The sequence below is a fragment of the Elephas maximus genome, chromosome 13, assembly GCF_024166365.1.
Source record: "Elephas maximus indicus isolate mEleMax1 chromosome 13, mEleMax1 primary haplotype, whole genome shotgun sequence".
NCBI classification, from domain to species: domain Eukaryota; kingdom Metazoa; phylum Chordata; class Mammalia; order Proboscidea; family Elephantidae; genus Elephas; species Elephas maximus.
In genome coordinates this window covers 101,064,367-101,079,917 of record NC_064831.1, presented here as the reverse complement: position 1 = coordinate 101,079,917, position 15,551 = coordinate 101,064,367, and the positions used below count along the sequence as shown (strand labels likewise).

The following is a 15,551-nucleotide window of genomic DNA, read 5'->3' as shown; positions in this document are numbered from 1 at the left end:
ACTTCTTCTTAAAGGGCCAGATAATAAACATTTTAGGCTTTGCGGTCCATATGGTCTCTGTCATAGCTATTCCACTCTGTTCCTGTAGCATGAAAGCAGCGGTAGACAGTACATAAAATGAACCAGTGTGGCTATGTTCCAGTAAAACTTTATTTAACAAAAATAAGAGGCTAGCCCTGACCGTAGTTTGCTGACCCCTGACCTAAAGTTTGAGGCTGAGTGTCAGTGAGTCCGTGTGTCACTGTGGATAAGCAAGACGGCTGTAGACAGTTTCACAGTTGTGTGTTTTTATTATAAGTATTTGATTTTGTGATTAATTATGATTTATTATACTGGCTTGTATGTTGACATTTTAATGTAGAGTTTACAGTTTCCTTTTCTTTAAAAAAAAAAAAAATGCACTGTTTTTCATTAACTCAGCCCTTAAAATATATGTATAAGAATCTGATCAGACTAGTTTTTTCTTGCATGGCAATCTTTAATTATTTTTAGAACTGTTTTATTTAGTGATTAAATCTTGTTTTCATATTCGTCTTCCAAAATAGCCTATCTGTCCTTTTTGGAATATGGACTATTTTGCTTAACTTTCTTTAATTGCATTTTACAGATCACCCGGAGAACCTCAGTCTGACGACATTGAAGCTAGCCGAATGTAAGTTTAATTTGGTTGAGGCTGTGGTGTCTTTTAAGTTGCCCTAGGATTTTTTTTTTAGACTACTGTAAATGATATCACATGATTTTAAAATAATTAAAAAATTTTAAATAGTTTAAAAAAAAAAACGCTAATATTAAAAAAAAACATTTGGGAGAAAACTCTTAATATGGATAGGAGTGTGTGTACTTTTTCCTTTACCAAATACTTCTGAATCTTGAATTTCTACTTGTAGAGAGAAAACTGCATACTCCTAAATCTTTATGCTTTTTTTTTCTCCTGTAGCAGTTGTAAGGAAATAGGGAGATGAAAGAATTCAGTTTAACCAACGTTTACTAAGTGCCTGCTATGTGTACAAGGCATCGGGTGCTGTTATGGATACCAAAAAAAACCCAAACCCAGTGCTGTCGAGTCGATTCCGACTCATAGCGACCCTGTAGGACAGAGTAGAGCTGTTATGGATACAAGGATGCATATTAGTCCCTGCCCTCAAGAAATTTACAACCTACTTGGGTGGAAGACAAAGAAGCAAATAATTTTAATCAGTGTGGTACAAGGATCCTCAGGATGCTGTGTGAACAAGAGGAAGAACCAGGTTAGCCAGATATACGATAGGAGCCTAATCCAGATGGCAGGGAAATAGTAGTGACCAGCAAAGCTTAGTTAAATCTTGATGTGTGACTGTGAGTTAGGAAAGTGGGAAGAGTTGTTCTAGGTGGAAGCTTGAGAAAAGTTACATAGCCCACATAGTGAGTGCAGGGAACTGCAGTCAATTGGGGATTTTTGGATAAGTGAAATAAAGGAGATAAGACGTGATAGTGAGAAAGGGTTAGGTAATGGGGGCCTTACATGCCTTGTGAAGGGTCTTGACCTATATATTGTAGGTATTTGGGGTCCTGTAAAGAGTTTGCTAAGTAGGAGGTAAGTAACCTTGTCTGAGTTATATTTTTAATAACCTTGGCAGTGGGGAAACAGGATTGAAGAGAAACGTGTGGCAGTAGGCTGACAATGGCTTCAGTGGTTCAGTCAGGGAGGGCCTTAAGGAGCAGTGGTATAGTATGAATTCAAGACAAAGTTTTCTGGATTTAAGACAAATACATGTTTAGAAGCTGAAACAAGACTTCAGTGATTGGTTGTGAGGGCTTAAGAAGTTTAAGATAATAGGAGAGGTGGTTAATCAAAGTCGGTTTTTGAGGTAGTAAGGATTGGAATAAAGAATATATGTATAGGAGTTGAATTTGAATAAGTGGAAAAACCCTCATCTTCTGAAACTAACCAAAAAAAAAAACCAAACTCACTGCCATCAAGTTGATTCCGACTCATAGCGACCCCATAGGGTGTCCAGGGCTGTAAATCTTTATGGGAGCAGACTGCCACATCTTTTTCCTGCAGGGCTGCAGCTTTTGGCAAACCACTGACCTTTTAGTTAGCGTTAAAGCACTTTAACAACTGTGCCACCAGGGCTCCTTCATCTTCTGAAACTAAAAGGAAGAAAAGATGGATGTATGAAATTTATAAGTAAGGATGGAGAAGTCAAGGTCATTCATGTTTGAACCACCAGTTCTCTCAGTAAATTAGTTTAGGTCTGCTACACCATTGTTTCCATCTCCTTTGAGATGTGAAAGAGACTTCCTTGAAAGAGAGTTGTATTGTTGAATAAGTTTGGGAAATGCAGACTTAAAAACAGGTTTCTGTACTGAAAATGGCGCAGATGCCTTAAAATGCTGAGGTGAAACCTAAGTGACCTTTAGCTTTTCTGGGCACACTTTTAATAGTGTTCTGGAACACAGGGCTTTGAGTATGGGATATGAGAAGAGTGTGAACGTTTGAAAAGTTACTTGGGGGGTGGGTGAAGGAGGACACCAAAGACTGTGGAGAGTCTTGTGCCACCGAGTGACAAGCTGAATTTAGAGACCTTATCAAACTTATATTTGAGGACTTTTCTCCAATACAAAAAATAGCCAGAGGAAAATACATGGTAATTTCGGGTTTGGTACAAGCAGAGGAAATGGGACAGAACCACAAGTGGCGTATGAGTAGGGTGTTAATATTGGAGTAGTTGGAGTTATATGCCATTGGTGATAGCCAAGATTGGAAGGGTAGTGGTGTCAGAGCAAGGTGTTGAGCTAGGTTAAAAATAGACTGATGTCTTGATGGGTCAAAGATACAGTCAAGTGTAAGTAAAACTGTTGAAAGCATATATGATAGTGATCAGAGATTGGATATTTAATATGCCTACAGTAGACAAAGGAGTGATTGGCTGAAGTGTGACGTGAAGGTACTTTATGTTGAGAAAGTCAAGTATTTTGGGGGCTAGGGTGTTGGGCTAGGTCATGCACACAGACACTGAAGTTGCCCCTGCTGATTATGTAATAGGCAGGAGGTGTTCAGCTAGATAACATGAGTTTCAAAGTAGAAATTATTTTCTTTGTTTTGTTTGGCGGGGGTTGTTTGTTTTTAATACAGGGAATTAGAAGAGTAATGGTGGGCTTAGGGGTTTTAGAAATCTGAAACCCTCACATAAAAGATAGCAGGATAAGCAATGCCTTTGGGAGAGAGCCAGTTACTCTTGTCTATTCTCTGGAGCAGTTCTACTCTGTCCTATAGGGTTACTATGAGTCAGAATTGACTCAGTGGCAATGTGTTGGGATTATGGATGCTATTTCATCATTTGCCGTAGAAATACAGCTAACACAATAACCTAAATCTTTTTATCTAATCTTATGTATATTCTTCTTGAGTTTTATTTAAATTTATGTGTATGTATACACCATAAAAAAATATATATATACACACACACACACCATGGCAGTACTGTCTTTTTATTTATATTAATTTAGTTTCCTGAATTTTCTTAATGAATTAAAACCATTTCTGAGTAACTTCAGATTTCTTATATTTGGTAACTGCGCTTCCACACCCCATCCCGAACATTTAGGCTGTTTTCAGGTGTAATTATTTAACGAAGCTAGTCGGAATTGACACGGTGGCAACTTTTTTTTTTTTGTATTTCAATAAATGCTCAGTTTTTTCTAAATTTTGGAATGCATCAGGGCCCAGTCTTCAGACCATCTTTACTCTTTCTCTCTAGGTACTGTCGGCATTGTAGCTAGAAAGAAAGCTTTACCATCTCTACTCTGATTGATTCCAGTGTTTCCATCTCCAACTCTGTCATGTCCTCTGACCCCGTCATATATACAGTGGTGCTACCTTCAACCCTATTGCTCATACTAGAACCACCCGCTTACCACCTACATGCTACTTCATTTAAATATTTTTACATCAGGTTCCTTTTCCTTCTTCCTGCGCTACTTCCTTGTTTGCCTGGTCTATCACAATAGTCATCATGTAACTAGGTTGCCTTCCTCTGTTTTGCTCACCTTAGTCCTGTTTAGAAAATGGAATTATCGTAAAGACACATTTGACTTACTGACCTGTTAAAAATCATTCATTGACTCCTACCACAGAGATTCGTACCTAGTGATTTATGAACGGTTTATGAGTCTTCTGAAATTCCTTGCAAGATTGAGTGTATGTGCATTTTTATGGGGAGAAGGTAATTAATCCTTTATTAGATTCTCATGAGTCAGTGACTTTGCCAAGTTTAAGAACCATCCTTCTGCTGGCTCAAATTAGAATCCCTTGCCATGATTTGTAAGGCCTCCTGTGATCTGGTTCCTCTGTGCTTCTCCATATTTTTTCATATTTTTGATCACTACCTTAAACTTTATGCTCATGAGCTGTTTGGAGCCATCCTGTATACCATGTTCTCAGACTCCTGTATCCTTATTCATTCTCCGTGTCTGAAACAGTCTTCTCACCCTTTTGCCATCAACTTCTAATCATCCTCTGTGAATCACCCTGGCTTCATTGCCTTCCTTGTATTGCCATACCACTGTAGTCATCGTTACGATATATCCTTATGACATCATCGAGGTGTCTCCTCCTTTACACAGCAAGGTCTTTGAAAAAGGAACCCGTTTTATATAGCTAAGGACCTGGGATAGTAATGATTATCAAGCCGAATTTGATTTACACTGAAAGAGGAATTTGGAGTCATTAGGTTATTGCTAAAGTCTCAAAAGATGGTAAAACTGTCTAACAAGAAATTTGAAAAGGAAAGGGTATAGTAGCTGATTCCTGGGGATCAGGAGTGTTTCTGAATTAGAAAGGAAAGTTTCTGGGGCATATCCAGAGAGGAAGGAGGAAACCTTTCTGAAAGCCCAAAGTAAATAATTTACAGAAAGAACGCATTTCTCAGCAAGGTCAAGTAAAGTAAGTGGTGACTTGGTAACAGCCGTTTCTGCATTACCAAGGGCCCGTCAGTAACCAGTTGCTGTTACGTCATCCCTGACTCACTGTGACCCCGTGCGTGTCAGACTAAACTGTGCTCCACAGCGTTTTCAGTGGCTGATTGTTCAGAAGTAGAGTGCCAGGTCTTTCTTTCGAGGTTCCTCTGGGTTGACTTGAGCCTCCAACCTTTTGATTAGCAGTTGAGTGGTAAAAAAAGAAAAAAAGGCGTGGGAGCGGAGTCTGACCTAACTTCACAAGGGGGAAAGAGAATCAAGATTAATAGCCCAAGGCTGATTCCTACAGGCAGAAGTCAGCCATGCCTCCTCTCCCCCATCTTTACCAGTTCTGACATCAACTGTCCCTCCCACAGTGCTCTCTACTTCTCTTCTGCGTTTACTAATTCATTGTAATGGCCACACAGAACTCACGGACAATACTCAAAATTGTGGGGTTTACTGGAGAAGTAACAAGTTACAATTCAGACTCAGGAACACTCAGAATACAGTTCTTCCATCAGGACAGTTGTGCTCACAGGCACACCTCTCTCTGGTCCTAGGCCCCTGCTCTGCTTAGGCAAGTGTTACAAAGCTCTTTTAGTTCTGCCATTAAGTGTCCAGAGGCACTCTACTCTGCAAGCAACCCTCCTGTCCAAAGGCACTCACCTTTCTCGCTCTGTGCACTAGGAAGCCCACCATGTCATCTCCTGCCATAGTTTCTCTGCCACCACGTCTCCCTCCCTCTGTCTGCTGGTTCCAGGAGCTTCTCAGCATGAGGGTCCAAAGGGCTCATTCTCTGCTCCTGGCTCTTCTTCCCTTGCTGGTGATGGGATCTTTTCTTTCCCACCTCTGGGATGGCTCATTGTAAGCCCAGCGGGATAGCAAAACTGACCAGTCCCCTTGTTGGACCACAATTACCCTATTTTCACAGTCCCATCCTATCATTTGGGTGGTAAGGAGAAGACCATGACAAGAAGAGCTACACAAAAGTGATGCGTCACACCACAAACATGTTAATCATTCGCATTACCCAGGGTTTTCTTACTAAATGCAAAAGCTCAGGATGCCTTCAACCTGTTAGTTTCTCACACACAATTTATTATTCTTGTCCTCCACTGATGCTTCTGTGCTATTCCTATCATTCTTTCACTGTAAAAATTCTCCTTCCCCAAGCCAACTCTTCAGACATAGATTGGACTGGACAATGGGTTGGAGGGGGATGCTGGTGAGGAGTGAGCTTCTTGGACCAGGTAGACACATGAGACTTATTTTGGCATCTCCTGCCTGGAGGGGAGATGAGAGGGTAGAGGGGGTTAGAAGCTGGTGAAATGGACAGGAGACGAGAGAGTGGAGGGAGGGAACGGGCTGTCTCGTTAGGGGGAGAGCAATTGGGAGTATGTAGCAAGGTGTATGTAAGTTTTTGTGTGAGAGACTGACTTGATTTGTAAACTTTCACTTAAAGCACGATAAAAATTATTTAAAAAAAAATTCTGCTTCTTTGAGATTTATGCCTTCTGGTGGTATCATCCTCTAACTGTCTTTATTGTCTAATGAGCTCCCAGTCACTTCTCATTCTTTGAAGACTTTTGTATCTAGGCTTATACTCTTCTACCCCTCCTCTCCCTCCCCCTTCCCCAGTCTACTACCACCTTTGTTTACATGGTTCATCTCTAACTCCTTAGCATTTTATCTTCAGTAACCTTTACCTTTGCCTCACTGCTCCTTCCCTTTCCCATAGACATGCCAACCTCGTTTTTACCCCTGATTAAAACATCTCACTCTCGAGCCTCAATCTTGTATGTTTTCCTACTTTTTTACTTGCTTTCTCTCATTGCATCACTTCGTCCTTGGGTGACCCTTGGCCCTTCTGTTATCGTCCAACCTTAGTCCTCTGGTTCCTCTAGTTTCTGACATGCACACTTCCAGTCCAGGAGACCAAATAAATAATACTGTTGTACGTTTCCCTTCTCTAGAGAGCAGTGGAGATGTAATAATTAGTTAGGAGAAAGCAAATTTTTTTCTGTTTTTGTACCCAAAAGGGAGATAAAAAGTTTGGGTAACTATCTTTGTTTTCAGATAAATTCAGTATGTCTAAAATTCACGTGGTTGAAGGAACATACCAACAATTGTGTTCATTCAGCATTCATACAAAGCTACCTTTGATAATACATTGATTACACTTAAGCATAAGATCAAAATCTTAAAGATTTTCCCATCCTAACACTGAAAGTACCCCTAGGTGTTTCTCAACAATGTATGTAAAAGCGGTTAAGCATTAAGATTTCTAGTAACTCCAAGTTTCTCTAAGAAAAAAAAGATAGAATATTTTATAAGACCAATCCACATATTGGGAAAGCTCAACCAGATCTTTATCACAGAATTTATAGCACATTGCCTGGTCCATGGTAGACACTCAAGTATGTAATTAGTCAAGGAATGAATTTTCTACTTGAGTGTCTTTGAATCAGGGCAAGTATCAGAATGCAAACTTCATGGTTATGACTAGGGAATGAACAAATGTACTACAATAACACCAACCTGTATTTTGTATTTCTTTCTTTGTAGTATCTTAATTAGAAGGAGGTGGGTGGATACAGTTTATTGCATGTTTATTATAATTTCATCACTATACAGTGATTTTTTTCTAAGTAATAGTTTAAAAAAATAAGATTATTTTTATAAAAGATTTATGTAAATAGTTCCACAGTTGTATTTTCAGTGTTTGCTATATAACAAGCATTCTGGGCATTGACATTTATAAAGATGAATAAAACAATCCTTTAGGGTTATTATGTTATAGATACGTCTAACAGTAAAAATACTGATTTTTATTATTAAAATTTTTTTTCATGGAAACTATATCTTTTTCTGTATTTAATGGCCTGTTGGTTGAATCAAAGTACTAATGAGTTCCTAAATAGATTCTGTACTATGGATTCTATACTATAGATTCAGTCTCTAAATAGTAACTTCACACCATTTCATTGTAACAGACCCAACCTTGAACTGGAACATAACTTCTCACAATTGTCTCTTGTTGTTATCTATTTCTACAAGGCCTAGAACTGTCTGGGATACCATGGCTCACTCTTCTCAAATTCTAACTTTAAATAAACCTTTGCAGGGGCTGGAGTTTTTTTATAAAGGCAGCATCCTGGAAGAAGCAAAGAGAAGTTACACTGAATTATTTAGAAATCATTGAACAGTGTTCCTTGCTTTATAGACTGATTACACAAGCCTAGGCCCTTTGTATTTCCTATCTGTGTTCTTAGTTCTTGACATTTTTCTACTGAGAGCTATGGCTGCTAACCAAAAGGTTGAATCCACCAGCTGCACCTTGGAAATCTCATGGGGCAGTTCTACTCAGTCCGGTAGGGTCACTATGAGTCAGAATCGGCTCGATGGCACCAGGTTTCCTTTTTTTGGTTTTCACTTAGTCACATATTCCTTTTTATATTTCCCTTTTATTTTGTTGTTTTATATTTTATCCACCATTAGTTTTTATTTTGCATCTCATAGGTACTACCTTTTCTGTGTTATTATTTCAGTTCTCAATTCTAATTCCAAACTTTTTTGCTTTTTCTTCACTGACGTATTTTCACTTTTTTTCTGTTTTACTATACTTTAGATGAAGGTACAGAACAAACTAGCTTCTCATTAAACAGTTAGTATACATATTGTTTTAGGACATGGGTTAACAATCTCAGGACATGTCAGCGTTCTCACTTCTTGACCATGGGTTCCCTATTACCAGCCTTCCTGTCCCCTCCTCCCTTCTCGTCCTTGCCCCTTGGGAGGTGTGCCCTTTTAGCCTCATTTTGTTTTACAGGCCTGTCTAATCTTTGGATGAAGGGTGAACCTCAGGAGTGACTTCATTACTGAGCTAAAAGGGTTTCCAGGGGGCATACCCTTCTCTCGGGGTTTCTCCAGACTCTGCCAGGCCAGTAAGTCTGGGCTTTTTTTTGTGAGTTAGAATTTTGTTCCATATTTTTCTCCAGCTCTGTCTGGGACCGTCTGTTGTGATCCCTGTCAGAGCAGTCGGTGGTAGCTGGGTACTATCTAGATGTTCTGAACTCAGTCTGGTAGAGGCCATGGTAGTTGTGGCCCATTAGTCCTTTGGACTAATCTTTCCCTTGTATCTTTAGTTTTCTTCATTCTTCCTTGCTCCCAAAGGGATGAGACCAGTGAGTATCTTATCTTAGATGGCCACTTACAGGCTCTTAAGACCCCAGACGCTGTTCACCAAAGTAGAATGTAGAACATTTTCTTTATAAACTCTGTTATGCCAGTTGAGCTAGGTGTTCCCTGAGACCATGATCCCCACAGCCCTCAGCCCAGTAATTTGGTCCCTCAGGGAGTTTGGATGTGTCTATGGAGCTTCCATGACCATGCCTTGTACAAGTTGTACTGGCTTCCCCAGTATTGTGTACTGTCTTACCCTTCACCAAAGTTACCACTTTTCTGTTGTCTATTTAGTGTACTGTTTATTTGACTTCATCATCTCAGTGTGTGTATTCATTGCTGCTTTTTCAACTGCCTGTTAATTTCAGCTTAAGGTCTTTCTCATCTTCTGCCTTCTATATTGTTGGACCAGTGGTTACGATCAACATGGTTTGCTATGTGTATAAGAACATCTCCTAGTATATTTCTCCTTGAGTGGTAAATTAAGTTGCCATGTATGGTTATGCTCAGCTTATAATTCTTATTTTTATTACTTTTTTTTTTAAAATAAGTATTAGAACTGTTCCAAACACTAAACCAGAGACCAGCAAACATGGTATTAATGCCATTGATGACACTATAAATTGGTTTTTATTTTTCTAAGTTAGTGACATCGGTATACTTCCCCCGAGACGAAACCTTGCAAAAATTGCTGTCAAGTTGTATAGCGTATACTCTCCCTTCAAATATGACTCATGTAATAGAACATTTATTTGTAGGTTGTCTCACTAATTCAGCCATGGAAGGAACAGCAGTCTAAATAAATGGAAAAAACCACTGCCATCGAGTCGATTCTGACTCATAGCGACCCTACAGGACAGAGTAGAACTGCCCCATAGAGTTTCCAAGGAGCGCCTGGTGGATTTGAACTGCCGACCTCTTAGGTAGCAGCCGTAGCACTTAACCGCTAAGCCACCAGGGAAAGCAATGACTATTGTAAATGTGTAAATATTTTTAAGCACCTACTTCATTTTAAAACTTTCTCACATAGGTCTCATTTTTGTCTGCATTACTGACTAGATAAGAAAAATACCTTTTTGTGGAAAAACAATGTATTATAACGTACTTTTTTTTGAGTAGTTTAAACATTGTCTCTGAAATTTGTTTCATAGTAGTAAATTTGTATAGTAAATTCTTTAAATTATAAGGTAAATATGTCAGTAGCGTCTAAATTATAAATTTTAAAATATGTTCAGATTAATACACTTTTAAATATACTGATTTTGCTGTATCTGACTTCTTTGAATTGGCATATTATTTTCTTGGTGATTAATATTGGAAGAAAACCTGATCAGAGGACTAAACAGCATCTGTTTTGATGGTCTTGGGAAATTGCTTTTTCTGTGCCTTTTTATATCTCCGACTGCATCTTTTTGTTAAAAATACTGCAGTGCTTGCTAATTTTATATATAGTGATATTTAAGTCATATATTATAAATTTTTATCCTGGATTATGATCATCTATTAAAAACATGTATTACACATTTCTTATCCTAGATTCCTCGGGGGAACTTAAAGTAACTGTTCTAAGGCACCTATCATTCAGATAAAACTAGTGCCCGCTTTCTGAAGTGCTCATTTGTTTACACATGTCTGAGTGCTTAGAATGTGCCTAAGGCACCCTCTTACCTACTTACGACAGTACAGAAATAACATTAGATCACTATACGACGACGTTAAAGAACAGACACGTAAACAAGTAATGGATGGATGGTATATGGTAACTGATTAGATATTGGGGGAGGAAGATGGACTAGGTAAGGGGGATTCATGTTTTTTGGCTTGGGCAGGGTTGTGGATGGTGATGTCACTTATTGGTGTCAGTAACGTGAGGCAGGTATGGTTCAAGAGAAAGAAATGTGGAGCATGTTAAATTTGAGGCCCCTATGGGCATCCAGGAAAGACTGGTAGTGTAGTGGTTAAGCGCTACTGCTGCTAACTGAAAGGTTGGCAGTTCAAATCCACCAGGCGCTCCTTGGAAACTCTGTGGGCATCCAGGAAAGACTGGTAGTGTAGTGGTTAAGCGCTACTGCTGCTAACTGAAAGGTTGGCAGTTCAAATCCACCAGGCGCTCCTTGGAAACTCTGTGGGCATCCAGGAAAGACTGGTAGTGTAGTGGTTAAGCGCTACTGCTGCTAACTGAAAGGTTGGCAGTTCAAATCCACCAGGCGCTCCTTGGAAACTCTGTGGGGCAGTTCTACTGTATCCTGTAGGGTCACTGTGAGTCAGAATCGATGGCAATGGGTTTTCGGTGGTATGGGCATCTGAGTGGCATCAGTCAAGTAGGCATTTGGAGATAAGGATCTGTCTGTAAGACTTGAGTTACCAGGATATTGGTAGTAGTAGTTGAGCCCTGGAAGTAGACCAGATTGCTTAGGAAAATGATATGGAAAGAGAAAAGAGCCTGGGAATATATTTGGAGGAATAGCAGACACTGATAAAGGAGCTTGTGGAAAGTGGTCAGGGATTTACAGTGAGAACAGGTGGAGTGAAGTGGCTTGGAAACCAAGGAACGGGGAGAGTTGAAGAGCGTTTGCTTCATCAGAATGATCCAGTGGATGAGGTCCAAGGTTTGAACAAGATAAGAAAATGCTTGTGGGACTCTAATGATAAACGTCTGGGGTTTGAGAGAATTAATGAGAGGGAACCATAGCTTCTGCAAAGACTTACTCGTACTCATTGCCGTCGAGTCAGTTCCAACTCATAGCGACCCTAAAGACAGAGTAGAGCTGCCCCATAGGGTTTCCAAGGAGCAGCTGGTGGATTCGAACTGCTGACCTTTTGGTTAGCAGCCAAGCTCTTAACCACTGCGCCACTAGGGCTCCGCTGCAAAGTCTTAGACAACTGCAAAGTTACAACACAGTACACATAAGACCACCCTAACTCCTGACATCCCTTGCAAGTTCGTGGGTCCCTGAGACCACCCTTAGATTCAACAATTCACTAGGACGACTCGCAGAACTTACTGAAAATTGTTAACACTCAAGTTCATGGTTTATTACAGCTGTAAAGGATACAAAATAAAACAACCGAGGGAAGAAATGCATAGGTAGAGTCCAAAAACGTACCAAACACAGAGCCTTCCTTGTCTCCTCTCAGTGACAGTATGCATATAGTATTGCCAACCAGGCACGCTTACTGGATCCTATGTGTCCAGAGATTTTATTGGAGCCCCATCACATCGCATGATTTATTGGTTACCCATGTCATCTTAACCAACCTCAGTCTTCAGGTTGACATATACCTTGTGACCCAAAACTCTTATTCTAAATCACATTATTTGGCCAGCCCTGTCCTAAATCATATTCTTAAACTATCCTGTGACCCAAAGCTCTCAGGCAAATAAAAACACTCCTATGGGGTGGGCATTCCAAGGGCTGAGAGATTACCTTACGGAAGTGGAGGGCAAAGACCAGACCTTTCTTTGAGTGAGGTTAAATTCTTTACTACAGAGCTCCTTTTTTGAGAGTTTTGATTATGAATGACAGATAAAGTGTAACTAAAGGAACTTTTTCCTCTTCTTCTCTCTTTTTTTTTCCCTCTCTCCTTTTCTTTAATAATACCTGGGGAAAGGTATATGTTTTATTGCATTTATTTGCTGAGGAGAGGAGAGTTAGGAGGTCCATGTGACTACATGGAAAGGTCACTGGAGGCCGCAGAGAACAGACTCCGGATCAAGGGCTGACAAACTTTTTCTGTAAAGGGCCAGGTGATAGTTATTTTAGGTTTTGCAGGTCATGGTCTCTTTTAAAACTACTTAACTCTGCTGTTGTAGCATGAAAGCAGCCATAGAGAATATGTGAATGAATGAGTATGCCTGTGTTCCAGTAGAACTTTATGTATGGACACTGAATTTTGAATTCATGACTTTCACACGTCAGAAAATAGTTACCTGATTTTTTTCCTGACTATTTTGAAACATAAAACATTCTCAATTCATGGGCTATAAAAAAAACAGGTGGCAGCTGAATTTGCCCCATGAGCCTGTGATTTGGTAATTCCTGCCCTGCTGTATGAGGATTAACCTCGGACAAGAAGTTTACCAAGAAGTTCAGTATACACTCACCCACTTACAGAGGCTTTTTGTTGGTGTTAGTTGCCATCAAGTTGATTCTGACTCGTAGTGATCCTGTGTATGCGGAATAGAACACTGCACATAGGGGTTTCAAGGCTGTGACCTTTTGGAAGCAGATCACCAGGCGTGTCTTCTGAGGCACCTCTCGTGCCTCAGTGAATTCAGACCACCAACCTTTCAGCCAGTAGTTGAATGCTTAACTGTTTTCATCACCCAGGGATCATAGTGGCTTTTTATATGCTCTAAGTTTAGATGGGGGATACGCAGATCATTCAAGGTGTCATTGGAGTCAGGAAAGAAGGAAAATCTTAATATGACTGATTTTGCCTATAACATGAAAGTTTTGGCATGTCCTCCTTTCATTCCTGTCTAATCAGTTTGCAAGTGTTGGGACAGATAAGCACATCAAATAGAGGGAACCACTCCTTGGTGGTATTAAAAGTTCAAGTTTGGAGTCAAGCCTGGGTTCACATCTCTTACTAAATGTGTGATTTGTTTTATGACTCCTTTACACATCAGCTGAACAGGGGTTAGTATAGCTAATTCATAAACTTGTGAGGGTGATAGTAACAACTATACTGAAAATACCAGCTAACACTTAAGTAATGCTTACTAACTACAAAGCACTGTTTTAAGCACTGTATAGGAAATTAATATTATATATATACGTTTATATTATAGACATAGAACCCCTGGTGGTGCAGTGGTTAAGAGCTGGGGTGCTAACTAAAAGGTGAGCAGTTGGAATCTACCAGCTGCTCCTTGGAAACCCTATAGGGCAGTTCTACTCTGTTCTGTAGGGTTGCTATGAGTTGGAATCCACTTGACAGCATTGGGTTATATGTAATATATATAATAGTAACTAATTCTCTCACAACCATCATGATTTTCATATATTCTACCATTTTTAAAGAGGAGAAAACTGAGGCACAGAAGGGTTAAGTAACTTACTCAACATCACATAGTTAATTAGTGGCGTAGCCAGGATGTAAACTAGGGCAGTCTGCCTTCAGATTGGTGCTCTGAATTGGTAGGGTTTACTACTTGGTAAACCCTGGTGGCGCAGTGGTTAAGAGGTCAGTTAACCAAAAGATCAGCAGTTCGAATCCACCAACTGCTCCTTGGAAATCCTGTGGGGCAGTTCTACTCTCACCTGTAGGATTGCTATGAGTCTGAATCCACTTGCTGGCAGTGGGTTACACTGATACGGCCTCTTAACATAACAAAGAAAACCCATTCCCAAATGGAATTATAACCGCAGGTATAGAGGTTAGGATTTATGACAGGAATTTTTGGGGGACACAGTTCAACTCATAACAATAATAGTACCTATTCTTCAAGAAATTTAGTCTATCATGCCTAAATATGTGATTCAAATTACGATTTTTCAGAAGTTTTTTTACTTTTTTCAGTGACACTTTTTTTAATTGTACTTTGTTATTTTTTTAATTGTGCTTTAAGTGAAAGTTTATAATTCAAGGCAGTTTTTCATACAAAAACTTACACACATTGTTGCGTGACCCTAGTTGCCCTCCCTACAATGCTCCTCTTCACCATGTATTTCCTGGCAGTGGCACATTATTTATGCCACCTTTTCGTTAAAAGACTTCAGTACTACTAGTTTTTAGAATTAAGTTATTTTGAAATGAATTACTTTTCTGTAGGACAACGTAGTGGAAATGACATAGACTCTGGAACCGGAAGACTCTTGGTCTTCTGTTCTGATCCCAGTTCTGCATTTTGCTATATGTATGATCTTGGTGTCTTAGTTATCTAGTACTGCTCTAACAGAAATACCACAAGTGGATGGCTTTGGCAAACAGAAGTTTATTCTCTCACAGTCTAGGAGATTAAAAGTCCAAATTCAGGGCGCTAGCTCCAAGGGAAGGCTTTTTCTCTCCGTAGGCTCTGGGAAAAGGTCCTTGTTATCAGTCTTCACTTAGTCCAGGAACTTCTCAGCACAGGGACTCTGGGTCCAAAGGATATGCTCCACTCCTGGTGCTTCTTTATTGGTGGTCCCTCTCCCATCTGCTTACTTCTGTCTTACAGATCTCAAAAGAGATTGACTCAAAATGCAACGTAACCCATAGATTGAGTCCTGCCTCATTAACATAATTGCCTCTAATCCTGCCTTATTAACATTAGAGAGGTTAGGATTTATAACACAGGATAAATCACATCATATCACAAAATGGTGGACAGCCACACAGTACTGGGAATCATGGCTTAGCCAAGTTGATACACATTTTTGGGGGGCACAGTTCAGTCCACAACACTTGGGTACCTGTAAGAATGGTGTGGCAGCCACATCTGA

General features: G+C 39.8%; 1 protein-coding gene across 3 annotated transcripts in view; it reads left to right on the top strand.

Moving 5' to 3' along the window:
- UBE3A (ubiquitin protein ligase E3A) overlaps positions 1 to 15,551 on the top strand; it is a 140,177-nt gene that overhangs the window by 53,709 nt on the left and 70,917 nt on the right. For all 3 annotated transcript variants that reach the window (XM_049852653.1, XM_049852654.1, XM_049852655.1), the window contains exon 4: positions 608 to 652. In XM_049852653.1, the coding sequence (XP_049708610.1) occupies positions 608 to 652 (45 nt within the window). The remainder of the gene's footprint in view (positions 1 to 607; positions 653 to 15,551) is intronic.